At 39.4% G+C, this 26,579-nt stretch overlaps 1 protein-coding gene across 10 annotated transcripts in view; it reads left to right on the plus strand.

Moving 5' to 3' along the window:
* The window catches only part of NCOA7 (nuclear receptor coactivator 7), a 157,612-nt gene that overhangs the window by 75,184 nt on the left and 55,849 nt on the right, over positions 1-26,579 (plus strand). For all 10 annotated transcript variants that reach the window (XM_073893874.1, XM_073893881.1, XM_073893875.1 and 7 more), the window contains 2 exons: positions 5,207-5,427; positions 23,731-23,810. In XM_073893874.1, the coding sequence (XP_073749975.1) occupies positions 5,207-5,427; positions 23,731-23,810 (301 nt within the window). The remainder of the gene's footprint in view (positions 1-5,206; positions 5,428-23,730; positions 23,811-26,579) is intronic.

Here is a 26,579-nt window from a genome sequence, read left to right on the forward strand (position 1 = left end):
TTTTAGAGCAGCTAGGAGAGCCTGAGGAACCGTCACATGTATCCCACCTGGCGGGAAAGGGGGTGGGGGGGTGTTAGCTTATGGTTTGCCCTCAGCTTGCCTTTTGCTCTCTCAACGCTGTGACCCTGGGAAGAGGCCCTAATTTTTCTCAGTCTTTCTTTTCTTATCTGTAATAGGGAGATAAGATTGCCTACCATTTGGGGCTTCTGTGAGGGTGGGATAGTATTTGTAAAGTACATATCATGGTGTCTGGTTTGTTAGTCAACTCAATAATGGTTTCTGTTAGAAGAAACCTCTTTCAAAATTTCATAATAATCTTTTTTTTTTTTTTTAAGATTTTATTTATTTGAGAGAGAGAAATAGCAAGAGAGAGCACTAGCAGCAGGGAGAGAGAGAAGCAGGCTTCCCGCAGAGCAGGGAGCCCGACCTGGGGCTCAATCCCAGGACCCTGGGATCATGACCTGAGCCGAAGGCAGACGCTCAACGACTGAGCCACCCAGGCACCCACACAGTTGTCTTTGTTAAAGAGCAAAACTCGATTTTTAAAATTTGGCAATATGTGTTGAATTATTCTTATGTAGGAAGAGACTTCAAAGACTAAATACTTTAAAAAATTTTTTTTCTGACTAGCTAATGTTTATATGTGGTATAAAATTCAAAAGGCAAGAGAACACAATGAAAAGTAATTTTTCTTATTCTGTCTTTCCCCTTAGCCACTAACATTTGCCAGAAACTCACTTTACCATTTTTTTTCATGTGTACCCTTGTAGACAATGTAGACATTAAATATTCAATGATTTCTGTCTTCACCCTTCCTTCTAGTCTCTTGCTCATAGGGCTAACTGTTTAATCAATAGCTCTACGTAGGGCCGCCTGGGTGGCTCAGTTGTTAAGCGTCTGCCTTCGGCTCAGGTCATGATCTCAGGGTCCTGGGATCGAGCCCCGCATCGGCCTCCCCGCTCAGCGGGAAGCCTGCTTCTCCCTCTCCCACTCCCCCTGCTTGTGTTCCCTCTCTCGCTGTGTCTCTCTGTCAAATAAATAAATAAAATCTTTTAAAAAAAATAGGTCTACATACTGTCCAATACTTTCTGTGATGAAAGAAGTGTTTTATATGTTTGTCACCCACTATGGTGCCCACTAGCACATAAGTCTGTTAAGCTCTTGAAGTGTGGCTCTTGCAATTGAAGAACTGAATTTTAAACTTTTATTTAATTTTAATTTAATAACCACAAGTGGCTGGCTAGTGGTTACCATATTGGACAGTGCTGTGCTAGATATTTGTGTCTTTGGCACTTACTAGATACAGAAACTCACGGACCTCAAATTGTGGGATTAGGGAAAGAATCATATAGAACTACTAATTTAATATTAATTAAAGAAGTCTATAGTTTAATGCATTTTAAATTATATGTGGCTAATATATTTTCTTTTTCAATCAAGTATCTGATTAAGGAGATGTGGGAGTTTCTTTTTGACACATGCTGTTAATTAAGAAGATGGTGAAATGGCATGTTCGTAGGAGAGCCCTAGCTGGGAGAGCAGATCTCAACCAAACAGAGCCCAGTTTATTCGTGCGTTAATTTGTTCATGAGTTCGGGAAAAGCTTCCTGAGTACCTCCTGTGTACTGTGGAAAAGCCCCAGGAGTATGGCATTTTAACAAAACCTACTAGACAAATCCCTGCCTTCAAGAGGCTTTCACTCTAGTGCTCATGAAAGCCTCCTCTCATCGTTAGACGCCTCTCTGTGTTTCATGGCCCTGGGTGTCAGAAGCGGCAGAAGAGACCCCTGCAGAGACAAAGCAAGGAACTTGCTCAAGGTCCTGGCTCTGATTGTTGCCAGTACCCTGAACTTATTTCCTTTAGGAAAGGAAAAATCTTCAGAGGAAAACATTCAGCTACTAAAAATGCTTTCTTTAGCAGTAACACCTTGTTTATTTCTTCAGTCTACTAACTCTGAGTTGGGTGCTATTTTTAATTTTAAAATTTTAATTTAAAAAAGCCAAGAGATTCCAGAATAAGTCCTTTAACACTCCTTTATGGTAGGGACGGGACAAATAAGCAGCTCAGAATCATGACCGCGAGCCACCCTGCCTCATTCTTCTGTGCCTGGGGAGGGTCTGTGATTTCCCTAACTTCTGGCTTTCCTGTTCTCTCTCCCAAATAGTGACTGCTGCTGAGCATTAGCATTTCATTTGATATAAGTTCTGTGCTTTTTACCTTTCTGTATTTTAATATTTTTGAATATGAACAAGTACAAATTTCATAATAAAACAAAGAATAATTATCTTGTGAAAAAGAGTCCAGAGAGATGATGAAAACCTGAAATGATTCAATAGGAGCAGAGATCAAGAAGAGAAGGTGAATTTGAGAGGGAAGGATTTAGGAAACAAAACTGATAGGGCTTGGTTACAGTAGTGAGGGGAGATTGAATAATAAAACTTGTTTTATATAATTTTGATCTCTTAAAGATAAATGCAGGATAACAAAATAAAGGTGGGTTTTTGGACTCGTATTCACAGCTATCAAATATAAATATGTCTCACTGTTTACATTCATTGATCTGCTGAACACAATTTGCTAAGTATTTTTTTTGGTCCACAGTATAAATGTACATTTGGGGTCATTAGAAAAAGCTTGGTTTCTTTTCTTGTGTAACCTTTTGTTTTCAGTTTACCTTAATTTGGTGATGACAAAACCCTTTTGTGAGAATGTCTTACCATGGTAGATACTGACTTGCAGAACAGCAGAGAAGGCTTAAACAGGAATGTTTGAAGAGCATTAACTATACCACGTATGTCAGATGGCAGTTAGTCCCTCTTAGACGAGGTGTTAAAAATGTATTCCCTGCTTTGAAGGAAGGATTTTTACAGTGGGCTTCCCGAACTCACATTTGATTTCCAGTTACAAGCTCAGAATGTTATAGTCGTGTTGATAAACTCCAGAGAAACAAGTTCTCATGAGTACTCTAGACAAAATAAAAGATGTAGCTGATTGTAAAATTAGTGAAGTATTAAATTGGATACTGTTTTCTGTTAAACAAGTTTGGTATTGCTATTTTCTAGCTTTTTTTTTTTTTTTTAGAGAAAAACAGCTACTTTTGGCTATAAGTGTTGACAATAATGGTCTGTGCAGGACAGAGGCAGGTGAATAAAGTGATGTACTCTGTTTTGTTATTTCCACGTGTGAAAACCAGTCTATAATGAGCTGTCCCCAGACCGTCCTGCTCATCAAAACATGCGTCCTAGATCTGAGTGAGTTTAATTATCATGGGGACTGTGAAATGAGGACATTTAAATCAACTTAAAGTGGGAAAATCCAGAAGAGCAAGAAGCAGCATATTTCAGGCCACACAGAATTAATTCTTGACTCTTCTTTTCTCTCCTCCTGGAAGGAATGATTTTTGGAAGTGGGCAATAAGGTTCATCTCAAGCATGTTTTTGATCAGAACAACATCAGCCCATCCATAGCCAGCTTTTTGGACACAGATAATCAGCTCTGTGCCTAGACCTCCCTAAGCGAAGTGCTGGTTTCTGTACGATATCTAGGTCATTATGGCATTATGCATACTAATTTCAGCCTCACATAGTAATCTTGATCAAGAGAGAAATTGTTTTATTAGGAACATTATCTGACTCAACATTGCAAAGAGCCACCTACTCTTACCAGAAATAATAAAAAAAAAATTAAACAGTTTAAAATCTGAGGTTAGAAAATAAAGTATCTATTGAATAGAAGTCCTTTTTATGAGTCTCCAGTTTTGTTTGGTTTGTGGTTTGGTTTGGTTTTTAATGAGTAAACATAAAAAGATAGTGAAACTAAGCAATGGGGAGGGTATTCATCTATGATTTTTGTCCAGCTGCCCTTTCTCCTAGGCCATATACTCATTTATTAGCCAGTGAAAATCTAAGAACATGGCTGCTAAGTGTTCAATGAATTACAGCCTAGTTGAAATATTTTGTTAGAATATGACACCTTATTTCCAAAGCTGAATGGGTCATGTATTCTTAGTTCTCATGTCATTGTATGATTTATGAGGGGATATTTTACTATCTCTGTTTCTGTTTGTTTGTGTTATATGTTGGCATAGATTATCTCAATTGATCCTAATAGAAGACCCTGTTAAATGAGGGTCTCTTATTTAACAAGGGACCTCTCCAAATTGTTAAATGGATTTGTTCAGTGTCACAAAGCAAAGAGGCAGAAAATCTAACCTTAGCCCCTTTGCTACCCTATAGGTATCTCATTTTTCTCCCAAAACATCTCCTTATCCTTGCCCAACATTAAATTGTATAGATGCTCAAGAGAGCAAAGGAACTAGACATATATGTATAAGAGATAGCTGACCATGTGTAAGCAGAAAGGGAACGTGCAAAAAGAGTCCTAATTAAAAATATTTACAAAGGAGCAGACTGCCATGTATACTAGAGGCCAGGACCCTTGTTCTCTACCTTCTGGTAAGGTAAAGGCATTCTTCAGAAGGGCTGGTAAGTACGGAGTGACACATCAATTAGAGTGATACATCAATTGGAAAGTATTTTGAGTTATTGGATTTCACCAAGTATAGTAAACTTCATCTCTTTGACTTAGGAGTAAGGAATTAAAAACATCAGATATGTTAACTAATGTATCAGCTATTATATTAGTGATCAGAATGATAACTTTATATATTGTCATTATGGCATTTTCTGTCTCAGGAGATGCAGCTCTTTCTTCAGTACTACTGTCATATGTATAAAGGAAAAGAATTGCTCAGAACTGAACCAGTTTGCCGGACTTTTATACTCAGTGTGTGAATCAGTTATAAAGGATTTAGTTTTACAAATGTGTTTGCCCATTGAAAACTGAAACTCTCTCTTTTTAATGTAACACTGCAAACATGGCAGCTGTATATTTTGATTAAGAAAATGCTCAACATTTAATAGTCTGTAGAAGAATCTAGTTTTTCCCAGGCCTGGAGGATTTCCTAATAATTTTCTGAGATGTAAGTATTGAGGATGTAAAGTTGAGGAAATGCTACAGGTTTCCATGTAAGAATTTTTAAGTGATTAGGAAAGAAAAAAACAGGAAAATGTGATTAACAGTAATATAAAGAAAGTGTTTTCTGTATCAGTTAAGTAGTTTCTGGAAGCCCAACAGCATGAAACTAATATAATTCCTCCTAGAAAATCATTTCTCCAATGTTTTCCCTTTTTTTCCCCATTCCTAGATTGAAAAAGAAAAAACAAGCCAAACAAAATGCAGAGACAGCCTCAACTATTGCTACAAGGACCCACACTGGAAAAGAGGATGCTAAAACAGTCATTTTAGAACAAGACAAATGCAACAGTGCTGTAGAAGAGGAATATATTACTGATGAGAAAAAAAAGAGAAAAAATAATCAGTTAAAGGAGATCAGGCGTACAGAACTAAAGAGATATTATAGTACTGGTGAGTATCGGTGGGAATACTGCAATATTTTCATTTAAAGTCGGGGCGCCTCAGTCGGTCAAGTGTCCGACTCTTGATTTTGGCTCAGGTCATGATCTCAGGGTTGTGACATCGAGGTCTGTGTTGGGCTCTGTGCTGAGTGTGGAGATGGCTTAATATTCTCTCTCCCTCTCCCCCTGCCCCCCTTTTCTCTCTCTCTCCCTCTCTAAAACAGACAAACAAAAAACCCAAAACAAAAACAACTAGTAATTTTTAAAAGACTATTAATTTATAACTGCTCATCATCATTATAATGACAGTAGCAGTTTATTGAGAGCTATGATGTACCACCCACCCTTGTTTTATATACATAGTCTTGTGTAAAGGGACATAATTTGGTGTGTCTCATTTAACTTTGTGTTTCCAGGATCTAGCACCTAGTGTGTGCTAATAAATATCTATCCAGTGGATGGTCACCTTCCCTGTATGAGAAATATTTTTCTTAACGTATGTAGACATATCCATAAATACGTTGTTGGAAATGCCTGAACTGTTTGGCATCAGCTGGGCAATAGAAAATTGTGGAGACATGGCCTAGCACCCATCAGTTAAAAAAAAAAAAAAGAAACAAACACAACTTGGGAGTTTTCGTTAAGGGATTTTTTTTTTTTTTTTTTTTTTTTTTTTTAAGGAATCTCTACACCCAGTGTGGGACTCGGACTCTCAACCCCAAGATCAGGAGTCACATGCTCCAGCAGTTGAGCCAGCCAGGTTCCCTTAGTTAAGGGGAATTTTAAAAGAAGGCTGCAATATTATGTAGTTTCTCAGAATATTCATTGCATCTGAAACTGCATTAACCGAAGTGGCGTAGCTAGCATGAGGGAGGTGATAACGCTGCTTTACTGGGATCGTCCATTTCGCACCTCCTGCTCCTATCACATGCAGGGCTGGGGTGTGTCAGAAGAGAATGCAAAGAAAGGGAAGTGGGATTCAAACCTTGATGTGGCACACAGGGTACAGGGTACTAAGGTCGCTAGGCTAAGAGACAAGACGGCGTCTCTGAGAACGGACTGCAGGACAGTATGTGAAATGTGCTCTTGTAGCATATTCTTCCGGGGGCCTCCCATTAGGTCGTGGTTAATGCCGAAGGTAATGGAAGACAGATCTTGTCTCCATGTTTAATAGAACTTTCTAGCAGTCCTCATCAAAGATAAAATGGGCTGCCTCTGCTGGCATTGCTCCAGCAGAAGGTAGATGAGGTATCTGCTGTGGAGAGTCCACATGTGATTTTATCATATATGGATGATAATGTGGTTATATCATGTATTACACAGCTTAACGGATGCTTTTAACCTTAAACCGCTTAGTATTTTATAAAAAGCTGTAACTGTCACCTATTGAAGGAAACTTCTGTGTGATTAATAGACTTGCCTTAAAATTTAAAGTGTTGAGTATTATCCCTTCTTTCCAAAAAGAGGAAGAGGATTAAGGAGAATCGCATTTCTCATCTTCTTTTACATATGATTTGTGCACCTTGGAGATTTGAAAATGTGTGGTTTTGAATAGTTGTGCAGCTTAAAATATTATCTTTTTTTACCTTTATTGTAAATGCTGTTGCTTAAGAAGTATTTTAAAGTGGAGATATTTTGGGGCGCCTGGGTGGCTCAGTCGGTTAAGCGTCTGCCTTCGGCTCAGGTCATGATCCCAGGGTCCTGGGATCGAGCCCCGCATCGGGCTCCCTGCTCCGCGGGAAGCCTGCTTCTCCCTCTCCCACTCCCCCTGCTTGTGTTCCCTCTCTCGCTGTGTCTCTTTCTCTCAAATAAATAAATAAAATCTTAAAAAAAAAAAATAAAGTGGAGATATTTTGCTCTGTAGGGTTTCCCTGAAAGAGGCTGGCAGAGTCCTGTCGGCTGAGGTTTCCTTTAGTCAGGATGCTGTACTAACTGTAGACGATGTGTTAGGATAACTTTTTAACGTGCTGCACTCTGATGCGTGTGTAATGCTTTGAATCTGAAAGAATACCTTTCATTCTGCTCTTTACCTAACCAACTCTCACTTGACCACAGAATCGGCTCGGCCATCACTTCTCACAGGAAGCCCTCCCAGTCCGTGGCCAGCTTAGACTCTCCTTCTGCACTGTCATTATGGATTTCTTTATCTGCTTTCCTGTTTATAGGCTGTCCTCCCATGGACCCTGTATTATTAGCTTGGTGTAGTATCTGAGTTACAGGTGTTCCTTAAATGTGCACCGAGGGTATGAACTAATACAAAGATGAATGAATACTGTTTCAGTTTGCTTGAGTTTCATGAAAATTCTGGAAGGATACAGGTGGCAGTACAGTAGTTGGGTCTAGACTGGTCTTGAGACCAGTCTAGATGGCATCATAGTTTTTCATCTGCTCTCAAGAATGGCGATGATCATATGATACATGTCTTTCTCTGATTGACTTATTTCGAAGATAGTAGGAAGGGAAAAATGAAGGGGAGTAAGTCAGAGGGGGAGACGAACCATGAGAGACGATGGACTCTGAGAAACAAACTGAGGGTTCTAGAGGGGAGGGGGGTGGGGGGATGGGTTAGCCTGGTGATGGGTATTAAAGAGGGCACGTTCTGCATGGAGCGCTGGGTGTTATATGCAAACAATGAATCATGGAACACTACATCAAAAATTAATGACGTATGGTGATTAACATAACATAATAAAATTAAATTTAAAAAAATGGCAATGATCATTGGTTTGGAGGTTTGGGTCCTTCCCTTAGGAGAATTCAGTGCTTAGGTAAAACCACTAGATGGCCATTGAATTCCAGAGTTCTTTGTCCTTTTCACTTCCCTCTCTAGCTGACAAACACCCACGTGGGCAGGCTTGCTTGGTCTGATAGGGCTGACCTGGCATATTCCCTAGAGTTCCATCCCAGGGTGTTGTTCTGTACCACTAGGTGGAGTAGTAGGCCTCAAATCAAGAGTAATCCCATTTCTATTTTGTGGCTCTAGTCTGAGGAGAAGAGACACTAAAATGGGAGGTTCTTTTCAGCCACACTACGGATTTGGACTTAGCCGGAGTCTGTGGAGAGCTATTCTGGGAACTGCATTAACTGTGTGACATTGGGTAGAAGTCAGCTTGAAATCAGCTGGAGCTGGTTGGAGACTGGGGCAGAGGGGAAAGGGCACCCAGGGAGAGATTTTGCTCATAGAAGCAGCAGTATTTGGTGACCATTCTAGTGTGTGAGGGACACAAAGAACAGTCAAGAATTGACAAACTGGAAAACTCAAGAAGGAAAAAAGAGTTCAATGTCAGTTTGTGTTTGGAGATGTTTTTGAGGTGCTAAGTGGATTTGTCCAAAGGGGCCTAGATTTCAGGTGAGAGGCCTAGAAATTGCTACTTAAAGGTGTGACATAAATCCACACATGTCAGAGAAAAAACAGGGAATGTAGAGAGTCAAAACAAAAAGTTAATGGAGGACACATGGTAATAAAAGTAGAAAAACAGACTGGAAGAACCTATAACAATATGTTGATAATCGTTTTCTCATAGTACCGAAATTGCAAGGGAGTTTTGTTTTCTTCACTTTTTTTTTTTTTTTTACATATTATACATTTTACAGTTATTTTTAATGTTAATCAGAATATACAGAAAAATGAGTAACAGTAAACCCAAGCACTTTGCCAAAAGATCATTAAACAAATGTAAAGTTCTATGATCAATAAAGGAGGAACATAGTAACTTTCTATAGGTATCTATTTCCACATCACTAACATCTACCTAATCTAGGGAACAAAATGATGTTTTTACTTGTTGAATTAGATTTATCTGTGCCCCATGTAAGCCTCGGGTAACAATCCATTGCTATCTCCTGACACTTAGAAAACACAACAGTTAGTTATCTATAAAAGATGTTATGGAAAGATCGAGTCACTGCAGTTGCCCCATTGTAGCAAAATGATGCAGATTCTAAAAATGTTTTGTTTCTGAGAGGGGAGCAGGAAAGTGGAAATGAAGTAAACACACGGAGGCAGATGGTATCAGATAAATCTAGATCCAACACCTAGTGTAGCACTTGGCACACAGTAAACATCCCAGAAACCCCCAAAAGCTTCTAGAATATATAAAGGCAACTCTTCTGTGCTTGCACTTGTATTTACTGATACCTAGGAGTCTTTCTAAACTTACATTTATTTATGTGAATTCCTAAGGAATTGTTTGATAATAGTGTATCTTAATATATTTTTCAAAATTAGCTATAAAGTTATAATTAAATTTGACACGGTTATGTTGGAATGTGTACATATGTTTCTTTTGTCTCATCCATGTTACAACATCAAAATATATTTATCAAAAATTCTTTTGTATTAAAGGAATAAATTATTCCTTAATTTAGAATAACGTACATCCTTGCTTCTTTGGAATTAGAGATGGGAAGGGGAATTTTACAAATTGGGTAATGTCTCAGTACGAAATTTCTTTAACTGAAACACAGGTATGCAGCTGTAAGATTTGAAAAAAGGATGGAGAAATTTTACAAATAAGGGAGGCAAGCCTAAATTGGAATAAAATGTATTATTAGGATTTTGTAGTGTCTTAGCATAAAAGATTAATACTAAAAAATCCTGCTAGTGAAGTAGATATTTTAAGAGAATTGGGAGGTTATTTTACCAAACAGAAAACACTTAAGTGAGAGTATAGGCAGTTTGTGATTATCACAGTCAAAGGTTTATTTAGAGAACCTCTGCAGTGTCAAGAATGAGTTTAGCTTTCAATAATACATTTGTAATGTCTCTATTAATCATTTCAAATCATAGTTTTTCCTCCTAAATTCAAAAGCAACTTAATAAGAAAATAATAAGTGGAATTGTCTGCTTGTCCTTTTTAAATATTTTTGGGTTTTGCTACAACGTGAAAGTTACCAATTGATGAATTATTTTCGACAATGCAACTCTGGCACTTTTCCTTGCACAGGTTATTTTTTCAGAGTTGTTTTAACCACATGTGTGAAGATTTCTTATCTGTCACTTCTCTGTTTCACATAAGAAGTTCAGAAAGACAAAGTTATGTTATTATGATCAATGAATTTCCAAACATAAAAGTAGGTCAAACCACAGCATATAATAGCATTGCCGTGTACTCATAGGTAACTATCGTTCTGGTACTTTAGAGCTCAGAGAATCACAGAATACAGAATTAAAATGGACTTTAATGTGGAGAGAGGATATCAAGAACCAAATTAATGTTTTTTTAAAAATTTATTTATTTGAGAGAGAACATGCCAGTGGGGGGGGGAGGGGCAGAAGGAGAGGAGAAAAAGAATCTTAAGCAGACTCCCCACTGAGCTCAGAGCCCAACATGGGGCTCAGTCCCATGACCCTGAGATCATGACCTGAGCCGAAATCAAGAGTCGGATGTTCAACCGACTGAGTCACCCTGAATAAGTGTTTTTTTTTAAATCAGGCAGAATATAGAGATTTGAGGGACTTGGGTATAAAATAAATTGAAATTATTAGGTTGGAAATAATTAGGCCTGTGCTTCTTGGGCTGTCAAGGAAGTCCGATTAATGTTTAAGTGAAGTCATACTGTGAAAACCTAGGTGGTGCACAAAACAAACCTGACAGGTACCTCCAGAATGCACAGGATTGTTGAGGAAGGAAAGCAAATGGTAAGAGAGAAGATCACAGATAATGGGAGGCGTGAGTGAAGATTCTAAGAATCAAAGGTGTTCTTGGTGAAGAGTCAAAACAATGGGGAAAAAGGTAGTAATCAAACATAGCATAAGACTTTCATACCAGACTGTGGAAATCAAAAGAACTCACCATATTTAGGCAGAATGAGGGGGTAAGACTCAGCATGTAGAAAAACTATGGCGGATGTTTACAGGTCATGCATAAACGGTAAAAACAGACTTTTTAAAAAATGTTAGGTACAGGGGCATCTGGGTGGCTCAGTCGGTTAAGCGTCTTGCCTTCAGCTCAGGTCATGATCCCAGGGTCCTGGGATCAAGTCCCGCCTTGGGTTCCCTGCTCAGTGGGGAGTCTGCTCCCTCTCCCTCTGCTGCTCTCTCTTTGTGTCAAATAAATAAATAAAATCTGTAAAAAAAAAATTTTTAGGTACAAAGGCACAAAGAAGAGAGTGAGGCACAAACTTCACAGCAGTGAACACCAAAGGAATGAAATCTTCAGAGTTGTGAAGTAAAGGTTGTTTCTCAAGCTTGAAGACAACAGGATATTCTCACACATACTCAGTCACAGGAAAAATACCATTTATGTTATACTGTTCCTAAACAAAGTTACTGAGTGGGAGAGACATTTTTTTTTTTCTGAGACACACATCAAAATCTAATCCTCAAAAATGAAAAAGTTATTTTATGAAAGAATTGATGATGAGCATTGCAACTAATTAAACATAAAATTAAAAATACATAACCATTGCAAATATGGTTAAAAGCATGAATATAAAAATTTTAAAAATGTAAAAAGCATGAATACAAAAAGTGTCATCTTTTTTTCAGCTTTATTGACATATAATTGATATACCATTGTGTAAGTTTAAGGTATACAGCATGTTGACTTGATACATGTATATATTGCAGAATTATTACCAGCATAGCTTTAGCTAACACCTCCGTTGGGTCACAAAATTACCATTTCTTTCTTGGGGTGAGAACTTTTAAGATCCATTATTTTCACAACTTTCAAATATATAATACAGTATTACAACTATGATCACCATGCTGTACGTTAGGTCCTCAAAACGTACTCATCTTAGAACTGGAAGTTTGCACTCTTTGGCCAACATCTACCTATTTCCCCCATCCTCCAGCCCCTGGTAACCTGACAGTGATCAAGGGACATGTCAGCACTCCCATTAATGCAGTATATTGTAATCCATTCTTGTCGTTGTTGAAGCACAAAGTACGGTCACTGAACCAAACAGCTATGTTTTAAAAAACCTTTTGTACTAGAGCTAGATCTGAGTCTAGTCCTACTGCAATTGATCTGTTTAGTCCAAATATTGTTCCCTAATTAGTCTGTCATATCATATTTGTATTAAGAGAGATCTCGATGTGATTTGGGCTGAAAAAAGGACAACAGATCAGACTAAATATGGTCAGTGATTTTTCAGCTTGAGCAATTTGATTGAAAAATCAAATTAGAAGTGAACTGGGGAAAGGGCAAAGGAAAAATGCTCCAATACATTGATGGTGGGACAGTAATGTGGTCAAATCTTTCTAGAAGGCAGTAACCATTGTTATCAAGAGACTTTTCCATATCCTTTGACCCAACAATGCTGTTTGTAGAAATTCACCCTAAGGAACCAGTCATGAGCGTATTAGAAGATTTAAATACAGTGACTATCATTTCATTGTTTTATTTATTATTTATTTTGTTATTACATTATTTATTTATACTTTAAGTTTTTATCTTAATTCCAGTTAACGTACAGTGTTATATTAGTTTCAGGTGTACAATATAGTGATTGAACAGTCCCATACATTACCCGGTGCTCATCACAAGCGCATTCCTTCATCCCCATCCCCTATTTAACTCATCCCCCCAACCTGCTACCCTCTGTTTTTTCCCCTTTTGCTCATTTGTTCTGTTTCTTAATTTCCACATATGAGTGAAATCATGGTATTTGTCTTTCTCTGTCTGACTTATTTCACTCAGCATTATCCTCTCTAGCTCTCTCCATGTTGTTGCAAATGGCAAGATTTCATTCTGTCTTGTAGCTGAATAATATTCCATTATGTAAATATGCCACATCTTCTTCATTGCGTTGCTTTAAATAGTGGGAAAATAAAAATAACATAAATGACATAAAATGGAAGACTGTGCTATTTTTTTTTAAAGATTTTATTTATTTGAGAGAGAGAGAGTAAGAGAGAGCACGAGAGGGAAGAGGGTCAGAGGGAGAAGCAGGCTCCCCGCCGAGCAGGGAGCCCGACGTGGGACTCGATCCCGGGACTCCAGGATCATGACCTGAGCCGAAGGCAGTCGCGTAACCGACTGAGCCACCCATGCGCCCTAGACTGTGCTATTTTTAAATGATGTAGAAAAACACTGTGGGAAATTTTCACAAAATATTGTTATGCTAGGAAAGCAGGTTGGCAATGTGTATAGATTATGATTCCATTTCTGTTTAAATAACCCCTATATACATACAAAAAGGGAGATGGAGAACTGCTGGTCTGATAGTCACCAGAATGCAAACATTGGTTCTTTCTGAATAGGGGTAACATGGGTGATTTTGTATTTTCTTCTCTTGTTCAACGGTATTTTTTCATGACCATTTATAGTTTGGATTTGTACAGAATTGATCTTTAAAAGCAGAAAGAGCCTATTTTGGATGAGTGTCTCCTGTAGGTTAGATGCTTTATTTCATTATTTAATTTACTAGTAGTCATGATCTAATGCAGGTGGTAGGAGCCTATTTTACAAATGAAAAAAAAAAAAACAACAAAAAACCTAGAAGCTGAGTAACTTACCAGAGGTCCCACTGTGGATCGGTGTAAAGCAGGGATTTGAGCCCAGCTCTCTGGCACAAAAGCCCTAAGGAAGCCATTGTACATTGTTCTGCTTCCCCCGAGTCAACTCTGAGAGAGAAAGAAGGCAAAAGTTAAATAAAATTTTAGTGTTTTCTCCATAGCCCCGGGGACATTGTGGTTTCTTAGTAAGGAGAAAAAGTTGATTATACATGCAGTTTCTATTTCCCCTGAGCTAGAGTGTGAATGATGATAAGGTGAAATTTCTCTCTGGGCTTAGCTGCTTGACCTAGTCATATATGTAGTTACAGTCAACACCCTCACTAGTTTTATGGCTGGTATGTCAGAAGCTGACTGGACAACTGAAGTACTCTGTTTGCTTAGATACCTAGCGAGAGGTTAGTTAACTCATTCCACAAATACTTGAGGGCCTGCTCCCTGCTGAGGGCACTATTAGGCTCTGAGGTAAAGAATTCCACCATAAACAACTCCCCTATCCTTCTTGCATTCTAGATTTTAAATCAGGTGACTGTGACTCACGTTAGTCAAGGACTGTATATGCTTGAAGGAAGGAAGACATCTGCATGGCATTTCCCTTTGTGTCAACAGAGGAGAAAACATGGAGTTCATATTTAGTATAGTCCGTTCTTCCTCACATCCCTGCCCTCTCCATGAAGGTTGCTCATGACACCCTTTTAAAAAATTTTATTGTAACAGTTTATGATTCGGGTGTTCCAAAAGTTACCCTTACGATGCTAAATAATAATATTTAATATTTTCATTGCACTCGACAGAATGAGGCCAATAATTTCAGAAGTGTGTATCACCGATAGAGAACATATTTCTTTAAGCAAATATAAATCCTGTATTTTTCTTCAAGGACATTTCTAACTTTATATTTTTAACTATTATTTATCTGCATTGATTTAAGAGTGATCTAGATTTTTCTCCAAATCTTAACTGGTGTTCACCCAACCTCATTTAATAGTAATCCTTAAGGTTTCCTGAGTCCTTGTTTCACACATTGTGGAGTGCTTTACCTTAATCGAATTGCCTTATGTAAGCCTTAGAACAGTAACTCTGTGGGAGTCCCGTTGGTATCCCCATTTATTTATTTTTAATTTGTGTGTGTGTGTGTGTGTGTGTGTGTGTTTTTAAGTAGGCTCCACGCCCAATGTGGGGCTTGAACTCAGGACCCTGAGATCAAGAGTCACATGCTCTATTGACTGAACCAGCCAGGCGCACCTGTATCCCCATTTTACATGCTGGGAAACTGTCTTTGATTAAGTAAAGTTACTTAATCACACAGTGAGCCAGGGCAGACCAGTACTGTCATTCAGTCTGTCTGATGCCAAAGCCTCCCCTCTAACATGAAGTTACATGACATTTATGGGAAAAGCCAGTCTTTTCTTACTGGTTTATAAAGGCATTTTTGTGTTACATTAAATTCCTTCAATATAGTTCTGATGTGAAATATTTCACCACATTTTTTTAATTGCTATGCCTTTGTAATCATTTGTTTTAACATAATACAGGGTTCCTACTGTCATTTTTCTTTTAAAAATAATTTTGGACAGTCTTATGATGTATTTATGCTCCCAGAGAAATATGATGATCAATTTGGCATGTTTCCCTTATCCCCAAATTTTTTTTATTTGAATTGTGTTTAATTTAAACATTAATTTGAAGAGAAAGTGAAATATTTACAAGAATGAGATTTCCAATTTAGGAACGTTATATATACCTCCCTTTTTCAAGCTTCCATTTACATTAACTTTAGTAAACCTTTTAAAATTTCTTTACATATATATATATACACATACATATATATATATCTTGCAATTAATTATCTCATTATATTTATTCCTAGATATTTTCTAGTTTTGTACTATTACGGCCTGGGACTTTTCAAAACACACTTCTATCACAAATTAAAAGACTATTATATCTGGCCACCTTACCGAACAATTTCATGATATTCTGGATATTTTTATCATGTTGTTTCTTGAGGTAGACACTTCATCTGCTAATAAACAAAATGTCATTTCTTTTCAGTATGTAAAACTCTTTTTTCTTTTGACGAGGGATTCGTACTCAATACGGTTGAGTATAAACCATGGTAGTAGGAGTTCTTGTATTTATATTGGTGTTTTAATATTTGCTTTCAGTTTCTGCTATATGTGCTCATCTCAGTTGCCTTGCCCCAGGTATGCTTTTGGAGAGTTTTGGGCTTTATTGCTAAGGAGACGGTTGGTGAACAAGCGAGGACACATTCCATGCAGGTGCAGGCGTTGTCTCTCAGTGCTGTGAAAGGTGGCCTCCAAAGAATGGCAGAGATTCTCTCTTCAGCCTCGGGAGTTCCAGACTGCCGGCCTCTGTTGTGTTTGTAGTGTTGCTGCTTTCATCTCCATGACAAAGTTTATTTTTATTACCGTAAATTCTTGTGGTGTAGTCTTGTATCACCGTAGGTTAGCCTCTTTGTTGCAGTTTAGTGGATTGGGAGTTGTTCTGCCCAGAAGCCTTAAAAGCTTTGCTGGATGCTCTTAGTCATGTGCCTCCCACAGAATAACAGGACCAGAAGAATAGGGTGGGAGCTCCTGCAGTGCCTGAGGGTATTTCTTCCACTGTGTACCCTGGAGTCTTTCTTTTAGAAAGTTGGGGTGGGGGAGGGGCCTCACAGGTGCCTTAGTTCAGGCTGTGTTTAGTACGGAACAAGCCCGGACAGACCAGGAAGTGATCTCGGGAGGTCATTCAGTGCTTCCATTCTCACAGGGAAATTGCTTTTTTAATATACAACTTTTAGGGTTCTGTTGATTTTTCAGGAGCATATTGTTAATGAATATCAAAGAGTAACTAAAAGTTCTTCATGTTAAGGAAGTTTACTCCTATTTTTAGTTTTCTAACTGGTGTTATTTTAATTTTTTTTTTTAACATAATGACTGTTTAATTTCATTGAAGGCTTCCTTGGGATGTATCGAAGTGATCAGATCTGGTTTTTCTCTTTTAAACAATTTATAATCCTCTATCATGTTAATGTTCTATCACTCCTGTGTTTTGGGAATGAAATCTTTTTGCTTAAGGTTTATAATTCTTTTAATACCCTACTCAATTCAAATTGCTATTAACTTACGTTGACTGCATTATTATTAATACTAGCATACTACTTACTCTGCGCCCGGCTCTGAGATAAATGCTGTGCTTGTCATCTCATTTAATCTTTTGAACAACGTTATGAGGTAGTTCTTCCTTTTACAGATAAGGAAGTGGAGGCCCAAAGATTTCAAAGAACTTGGTTAATGTTGCACAGCTGTGAGAATGTGTCAGGATGGCTAGTTGAACTCAGTTCATTTTGACCCCCAAACTAAACTGTAATCAGAAGAATGTTTGGTGACATAAGGGAGATGGCACATGACTTGCTCTTATGGTTCATATCATCAAACTGTCACAGCCAAATGTATCAGTTCCCAGTATAGGGCTATGCCTGTCATTGGAAGTGGATTCTTCTGTTTATAAATCAGGGTGCCCCTTTCATAGAAAGATCTGGAGAGACATAGACAATTTTTGCCTCTACAAATCCACCTCATTTGGATGCCATGGACAACTGTCCTCCTTCTTTAGACAAGTTGTTGAGGGTCCTATGCTGTCAGCTCGTGTACCCCCATTCAGATGGTCTTACGATAGAGACAGAAGGAAGGGAGAGAATGTACTGTTTGAGAAGAGGAGAGGACACCCACACACCAATTAAGTGTAAGGTCAGTACAGGATTGGCCCTGAGACGTTTCACATTCTGTTTGTGCTTACTCAATTGATAACAGAAAAAAAAAAAAAGGCTACATACTGTCTTTTCTGTCTTTCCTATATCTGTACAGAGATTATGGAATCAAGATCCAGGGAATTCACAGTTGTCTTTTGTCTCTTTTCAAGGGCAGTAGTGAACAATGTCAGTTGTCCCGACTTCACCCCATCTCCAGTAGTCTGTGACAGGAGCCCGAAGCTCAGGTTTGAACGACATGGGTATTGTCTTATTCTTGCATTTTTTTCCTCAGAACCAGAACATCTAGCCAGTGCTGCATTCCTTAACATCCCCTACCCATGCCCCAGCACACTCACAGCTCAGATCACTGCTTGAATCCCCCCCAGATTCCCTCTTTGAATCTGAGCCTCTTTTCCAAAAACCTGTTCTCCTCCTGTGGTAGGCAGGTCTGTGTCCTCATTTCCAAACCCTGTTAGGTTACACAGCAAAGGCTGCATTAAAGTTATAGATGGAATTGAGGTTGCTTCATCAGCTGACCTTAAGGCGAGCATCCTGGATTACCCAGGTGTGCCCAGTATAAACCGAAGGGCCCTTAAAAGTGGAAGAAGGCAGCCGAGGGGGAGGGAGAGCTAGAGAAATGGCACGTGGGAGGGCTCGGTTGGGTGTTGCTGGCTTTTGCAGGTGGAGAAAGGGACCTTGAGCCAATGAAAGCAGCCTCCTTGTAGGAGTTGGAGGAGGCAAGGAAATTAGTCTTTCCCTGGGACCGCCAGACACAGATTTTAGCCCACTGAGACCCATGTCAGACTTGGAACCTACAGGTCTGTAAGATACTAAGTTTGTGTTTATTTTTCATGTGGAGACACTACATTTGTGATCATTGGTTACAGTAGCAATAGGACAGGAATACATCAGGCCACTCTCCTCGCTGCAGCATCCCAGGGCCCCTCACCTGCCTCTGCTCTCGCTTCACTGCCCTGCTCGTGTGCCCTGCACCCCCCGGGTGGCTGGGGCAGCGTGGTATTTATTTACTCCACACCTGGTCTGTCACCCTGGTGATTAGAGCCCACCCCTCGCTGAATCCTTATTGCTTCTTTCAATATTCACGTCATTTTGAAACCTTAGTAATTCATTCAAATTTCACAATCCCTTAAGCTCCCAATCCTGTCTTCGCCCCTCCCCGCCCCCGTTTCACTTGAGTGAAAGGCCTTTTCCCCACTTTACTGAGGAGGTTAACACCATCTGTGTTGAGATCCTTCCAGTTTTCATGTTAGGAACTGTGTGGCCTCCCAGGGATCCATTTGTAGGCATTTGTATCTCCTCCTCTGTGAGGCATTTGACACTGTCAGTACGGTGTCTTCCTGTAACTTTTCTCCACGTGCACTCACTTTTTGAGCCTTTTACTCCCCACTCCCAGGAGCCACCCTTCTCCTCACCCCCCACATCTAAGCTTTCCTTAGGGTCGGTCCTCAAACCTCAGATCCTCTTAGAATGTGTTCCCGCGGCAGTTGTAACCTCATGCAAGACTTCACAGACCACCACTGCAAAGGATTCCTTCACATCCAGCCTTCGAGCCCCTGTAGGCCATGGACATCAGCTTCATCTAGCCCCAGTGCACAGACAGAGAGGAGGCTTCTTTCAAGAAATGTGTGTCTAGAATCTCCTCAGACGCTTTGGCCGAGAGCCTTGTGTTGCAGACACTCCCGGCCCTCCCCTGGGGTGGGAAGAGAGGAGGCACGACTTGGGGGCAAGGCACCAGGTCCACCTGGGTCAAGGTCAACACCGGTACCCCCACATCCAGGACTTTATGAGAAATGAGAGGGGCTGGGCTAAGGGGCCTTCGTTTCTCTCCTCTAGGTGTCTTGTCAGTTTTGTCACAATTACTTCCTTATTAGGCTACAAGAAACTGCCTCTGAGGCTTTTTTTTCCTGAGGTGGGGCAGGTAGGAGGTTCAGTTGCTTTGCTCTAAATGGCTTCTGAGGACCATCTGGCCAAGTTTCCCCTCCGGCAGGAGATACTGTTCCTTCATTTGCTCCAGGTTCTCCTAAGCAGGGGGAGGGTCCGACCTTGTGTAAATATAAGGGTCCGAGGAGGCTGAAGCAGGAAGTAAAGGTGTCAGTATCACTGGGAGATCCTTCCATCCTGGGAGATGGTGATGGGCCCTCCCCTGGAACACTGGAGGTGGAGCTCCATCCTGCAGCACGGCAGAGTAGTCCTTGCCCAAGGCAGCTCCTGTTTCTTCTCGGCTCTCTGCAGGGCCAGAAACCTCTGTCGTGCTTCATGGACTACGTGCTGCAGAGCCTGTCTAGGTAAGGTATGCAGGACTTCACTTATGGAGATACCCTGCTGGCCATCTTTAAAACTTAATGCAAAAAAAAAAAAAAAGCAGTATGAAGCTTTACCTTGTGCTATTATAAAAAGAGAAAGATTTATTTATTTGAGAGAGAGAGAGAGAGCATGAGCAGGGTGAGGGGCAGAGGGAGAAGCAGACTCCCCCACTGAGCAGGGAGCCCGATGCGGGACTGGTTCCAAAGACCCTGGGATCGTGACCTGAGCCAAAGGCAGACGCTTAACCGACGGAGCCACCCAGGCGTCCTACCTTGTGCTATTGTGATATGAAGACAATTGAATTAGGTCCTTAGAATTAGCCGGTGTTTTGCTGTCTGTATTGAGTCAGTTGTAAAAATGGCTTGTGGCTTTGATAAGTTCATGTGATATTCCTGGTATGATGTTCTGTCAGTGACGATGTTGCCCGTAATCAGGCTTGTCAGGCTCATTGACCTAGATTGGGAAGTTCATTCGATCATACATACCGGGTGTCGTATTAAGGCACAAGACATCCAAAGATGGGTAGACATCATGCTCCTTACCTCAAGAATTTCAAAATCTTAGTTTCTGGAGGGAAGGCTTTTCTCTCCCCCTCTATTTCTAATGTTACTATGTTTGACTTGTTTCTGGCCTACCCACCTGAGACAAAGGAAAAGTAATTTTTGTACTAATTCAGGCCTACAAGTTAACTTTATCCTGAGAGCGTCAGCCAGCACCTGTTTTTCTTTTGCAGCTGAGCAGTATGGAAACTCATGGTTTGGTGGCTTATAACAGTGATCCACTGGGCCCAGAAATAATCATGCACAGTTTATGGACAGGCATGGACCCGAAGCTGTCACAGATGGGAAGCACTTAAAAAAGGATGGGAAGAACCTGTTTGGAAAGCAAGAGCACCCACAGTGACAGTTGTTTGTAGTGACAAGAGAAGGGCCAGAGAGTAGAGCTGCCCGGTGATGGGTATTAGGGAGGCACGTACCGCATGGAACACTGGGTGTTATATGCAAACAATGAATCGTGGATGACTGCATCACAAACTAATGATGTATGATTAACATAATAAAATATAACATAATAAAGTAAAATTTTAAAAAAAAAGGATGGAATACCAGATCATAAGCGTTGTAAAGTACTAGGATTGGGTTTTTCATCAGGCTGTGTAAATTCTCCCTATCAGCAGAATCTAGAGATCTGGAGATCTCAAAAACACTGTCTCCTCTTCCTGAAGTAATTGAGATGTGGCCACCTGAGGGTAGGGAGGCCACTTTTTTTATAGTCTGGAGGAATTTCCAGAGGCTCTTTGGTTCTGTGAATGGATCCGATTGAACATAAAAATAACTGGAAAGGGACTCTAATGACAGCATCTATTCCTTTTTTCTTGGTTTTAATATTAATATAAAGGAAATATTTAAAAGGCAGATCAATACCACATGAATTAACTCTTTTTATGTTTCTGTGTTACCTTCCGGTTCTCAGTACACTCCTCCGTGTCCTGTGGATGCAGTGATCTTGTTGCTCCGAGTGTGGGGTGTGGGAGGTTGTAGGACGTCAGATGTAGAGCACTGAGCTAATCTTCTTAGTTTATGGTGTATCACCACTGGTCAGAGCTAGGCTCCCTGTTACTTATTCATTAATTTCTTTGTATCCTCATTCCCCACATCCCATTTCTCTCTCTGCCGCACACATTCTACTGTGTTCGGTGTGTAGACTTTTATTTGGATGTGACCTTGAAAAATGTGTAGTTGCTTTGTGTGCATCTATTTTAAATATACCTCATGGTATTGTTCTGTAGGTCCCATTCTTTTTCTCTTGATGTAAACATGCTGAAGTGTATACTTCTGGCTAGTTATTTCTAATTCCTCGCTAGAATCCCAGAGCATATCTACTACATTTTGCTTACCCTCCAGCTTCCTGCTGTCGCCAACGATGCTGTTAGGTATATCCTCCAGCGAGTGACTTGATGATATATATAAAGTATACACCTCTTGGGAGAGGATGTAGGTCTGTTAGATTGCTGAGTCATATGGGCTGTGTATATTTAATTCGCTGCCATGGCTATACCAGCTTACATTCCTACTCGCAGTTCACATCTCTGCCAACACTAAAACTACCCAACTTTCTGATTTTTGCCTTGCTAATAGCTGGAAAATGATGCCTTGTCTTAATTTGCATTTTTCTGATCACATACAAGTTAGAGCATCTTTTCATATAGTTAATTCAATTTTATATATTTTGTCACTTAAATTTTTATCCATTGCAGTATGTCTCTCTGGTTTTCAATATCTGGGCTGATTATGTTAGGATGTATTTAACCATGAGAATTAATTTGAATCATAATGCAGCTGCTAAACCTTAGGTTGACCCGTTTTGACCTATAAAAACAACAAAGTCTATGGCCCAACTTATAATATGTTGTTGGGCATTTCGGTCTTCCCAGATTTTCAGCATTATAAATAAGATTGCATGAACCGTATGTTATGATATATGGCAGTTTTCTTCTTTTGAATTTTTCCTTAGGATAAAAATCCCTAAGGGAAAGATTACTGAATCAAAGAATGAACATTTTTATGGCTATTGTTGCATACTGACAAATCACTTTCTAAAAGGGCTTGTGCCCCATTGGTAGGAATGTAAATTGGTGCAACCACTGTGGAAAACAGTATGGAGCTTCCTCAAAAAATTAAAAATAGAAATATCAGATGATACAGTAATTCCACTACTGAGTATTTACTCAAAGAAAATGAAAACACTAAATCAAAAAGATATATTGTAGCACTATTTACAATAGCCAAGATACGGAAGCAACCCAAGTGTCCACTGATAGATGAATGGATAAAGAAGATGTGGCTGTGACATACACACACACACACACACACACACACACACACACCCGTAGAGAGAGAGAGTGTGTGTGTGTAATATTATTCAGCCATAAAAAGTAATGAAATCTTGCCATTTGTGACAACATGGATAGACCTAGAGAGTATTATGCTAAGTGAAATAAATGAGAAGGAAAAAAGTACCATATGATTCTACTTATATGTGGAATCTGAAAAAACAAATGAATAAATAAAATAGACTCTTAAATACAGAGAACAAATTGGTGGTTGCCAGAGGGGTGGGCGGAGGGAGGGTGGGGGAAATAGGTGAAGGGGATTAAGAGTTACAGACTTCTAGTTATAAGATAAAAAAGTCACAGGGATGAAAAGTACAACAGGGAATATAAGCAATAATAGTGTAATAACACTGTATGGTGAACATTGAGGAATGTACAGAATTGTTGATTCACTACATTATTTTAATTACACTTTAATGAAAAAACAAAAAACAAAAAGGTGGTATTGATTGACATTAGGCATCATGTATATCATAACTATATTAGTTTTACTGTAACTCCATTATTATATATTATCATTGAAACCATTACTTTAATAACTATAAAATATTACCTCATTGTTATTTGTACTATTTGATTATAGTTAACATAAATCATTTATTCAAGTGTTCATTGATGAATAGTACTTTTTTAAGAGTATGGTCTACTTGTGCCTTTAGTCCACTTTTCTAGTTGTGTCTTTTTTTTAAGATTTTATTTTTAAGTAATCTCTATACACAGTGTGGGGCTTGGGCTCACAACCCGGAGATCAAGAGTCTCATGCTCTACTGATTGAGCCAGCCACGCATTCTGAAAGTGGGTTTTAATGTACTGTAGATTACCCTATCCTCGATCCCTGAAAATGAAATTATTCATTTATATACATTTTATTCTTCAGATGACAATCAAAACAAAACACATGATAAAAAAGAGAAGAAGATGGTGGTTCAGAAGCCCCATGGTACTGTGGAATACACTGTAAGTATAAACAGGAGGTATGAACATTTGTTAATACCACTGGATTTGCATGATGTTTCCCCATGACACATCCTGCCCCTTAGCTGCATTCCTCGTGTGCCCGTTAACTAATGAAACTTCTTAAAAATGTTCTGGGTCATTTCTCTTCCCTCCATATTTTCTCTCTGGGCAATCTCATGTAAAACTGTGACTTGAATTACCTTTGATATGCCAGCGATGGCTAACTTTAGGTCTCATCCCAGCCATGCCTTCTGAGTTCCATAACCAGACTCACTTGCCTACTCGTCAGATCCATTTAGACCTCCAGGCTTGGTATTTTTCCAAGAAGCAATGGCTCCATCAGCCACACATCTCTGCAAGCCAGAACTTTGTCCTTGACATCTTCTTCCCGTGACTCTCCATGTTCATTCTTATCCCCTGTGACCATCCAGCCAGATCCCTCCATTTTACTCTCTCATAGATTCATGTTCCTTTACATAATTTATCTCAGTTTATTGATTCACTAATGTGATTGTTATTTTAATGTCTGTCTTGTGCCTTAATTCGTGGACCCATGGAGAAAGACCCCTTTTTGGTCACCATTGTATTGCTGGGGCTCGCCAGGTTTAGGCTTCCATATTGTTGAATCGGTAGATGAATAATGCTATGCGTGTGTCCATACTGCACCTTCACAGTATGTGCCATGTACTCATCTCTCTCCTGCAACATGAACTCCTGGAGGCCAGGAGCTGTGTCCATTTATCCCAGCTCTGCTACAAAGTGAACACTCAGTTCTAGATTTGTTTTAATTCACTTTGAAGTAGCGTTGTTGAGGCGTGTTCTCTGACTTCTAATAAGAAATTAAGTGCCGTTGTCATTGCCTGGTTTGGATTTTCTCCTGTGTATATATTTTCTACTCATTGTTCATATGCTGTGCCAGCCTCTATATAAGGCAAACAGCAAGACCTGATCCTTCCCTGGCATTTCCTTTGGAATGGTAAATGATCCCCAAGCCTTTCTAGAATCACACAGGAGAGCCTGGCACAGGCATTTCGTGCTCAGTGTTCTGTGAACATCTCCAGGCATTTTTCTGGGGGTTATAGGACTAGTCCTTTCCAGAAGGGATTTGGGGTAATTTTTTTTATTTCACTTTACCATGGTCTACAGTATGTTTTTGATCCCCATAACACCTTGCACAGTGCCTTACCTCCTAGTAGGTACTCAAGAAGTGTTGGATTATTTATCATTAAAAACAATATTAACTCAAAAGCCATGTATGTATCCAACAGTATTATTCACAAGCCCCTCCAAAAAAAATGAGAAGTGATATTGGCTAGGAGATGCTTCACAAAGTATATACTAAATGATACAGTGAGAGTAAATAGCAAGCCCCATGTTAACTCATAGAAACAGGTGATCAAATTAGTAATGCAGCTATGCCTGCCTGTTTGATTGATAGGTTATGGAGATTAGTTTTACTTGGCAAGTTATTTTTTGTACTTGTCATTGGAAATAAAAGGTGATTCATAACTTTGTGTTTAGAGAACCATGCTAGCACTTACTGGATTACTTATTTTGCTCCAGAGCTGTGGATGTTCAAGCATCTGTTTAGTTTTGTTTTTTTTGTTTGTTTTTTGTTTTTTTTTTGGCATCTGTTTAGTTTTAAACATTTAATGATTCCAGTATCTGTCCCAGGGTCTGTGGCTGGATTCTATATTTATGTCTTATCCTTATGTAATAACTCCAGATTGTTAATGTTTTTCTCCTTCCCTAAACTCCCTAAACAGTATATTCTACAAGTTTTTTTCTGAAATATATGAAGCAAATTTTTTGATCACTTGCCATGAAGTGAGTGCTGTGAAGCAGGAATAATAATTATCTGTTTGATGGAGGAAGACACTGAAACGTAGAGAAGTTAAGCAAATGACCCAAGGTCACACAGCTAGTGAGTCCCAAATCCGCAATTCAGATCCAACAGTCTGGCTCTAATCTCCATTCTCAGCGTGTCTTGTCAGTACAAGTACACTCCTAAACCCTGAAACCTCCTAGATGTGAATATATTATGTAAATATATAATATTGAATAAACAATACATGCTTTAAAACATTTTTTTACTTTTAGTAAGGCTGGTTTTGCCCATGGTAGAAGTAGGGGCATATGGTTGTTAATTTTTCAGTGCCTTTTAAAAATACTACCTTGTTCCAGAAATGCTTTGAGGTCATTTTGGTGTCATCTGTAACTATGAATTTGATTAGTCTGAGACTGTTCATCTAGTTGGGGGGTTTTTGATGCTCAGACCAGTGGTGAGTTTCATTCTACTTCTGCATCTTCACTGGTCCACGACCTCCCGTCACCGCCTAATTCAGGACTTACCTGGGGAAGCCAGTTTGTGTTTCAGGACAGCCATAGGTCTTGACCCAGGGCTGTAGATGGGAACTTCTTAGTGACACACACTGGAGTGGCCTCCCACTAACAAGTCCAGTGACCCTAGACAGGGAGTTTGGGATATCGACCTGCCCAGAGGCAGCAAACTTTTTTGGGAAGTTTCCCATCATCTCATTGCCCTCTTTGGTCCCATTTCCCCTCTGTTAGAGAAGGAGAGAGACCTCCTCCTGGGCATGTATCATAGGTTTCACAGATTTAGACATTAATTTGGCTGACCATGAGAAGCTGTCATTTTAATGACTGAACAGTGATGGGTAGCTAATCTGAATTTCTTTCCGATTTCTTTGCCTTCCGTTGTATTCATTTGTCAAATGTTTGAGTACCTTCTGTGTGTTGGGCACTGTG

The sequence above is a fragment of the Callorhinus ursinus genome, unplaced genomic scaffold, assembly GCF_003265705.2.
Source record: "Callorhinus ursinus isolate GAN/ISIS: 27379988/994484 unplaced genomic scaffold, GSC_fseal_2.0 scaffold6, whole genome shotgun sequence".
Taxonomy (NCBI): Eukaryota; Metazoa; Chordata; class Mammalia; order Carnivora; family Otariidae; genus Callorhinus; species Callorhinus ursinus.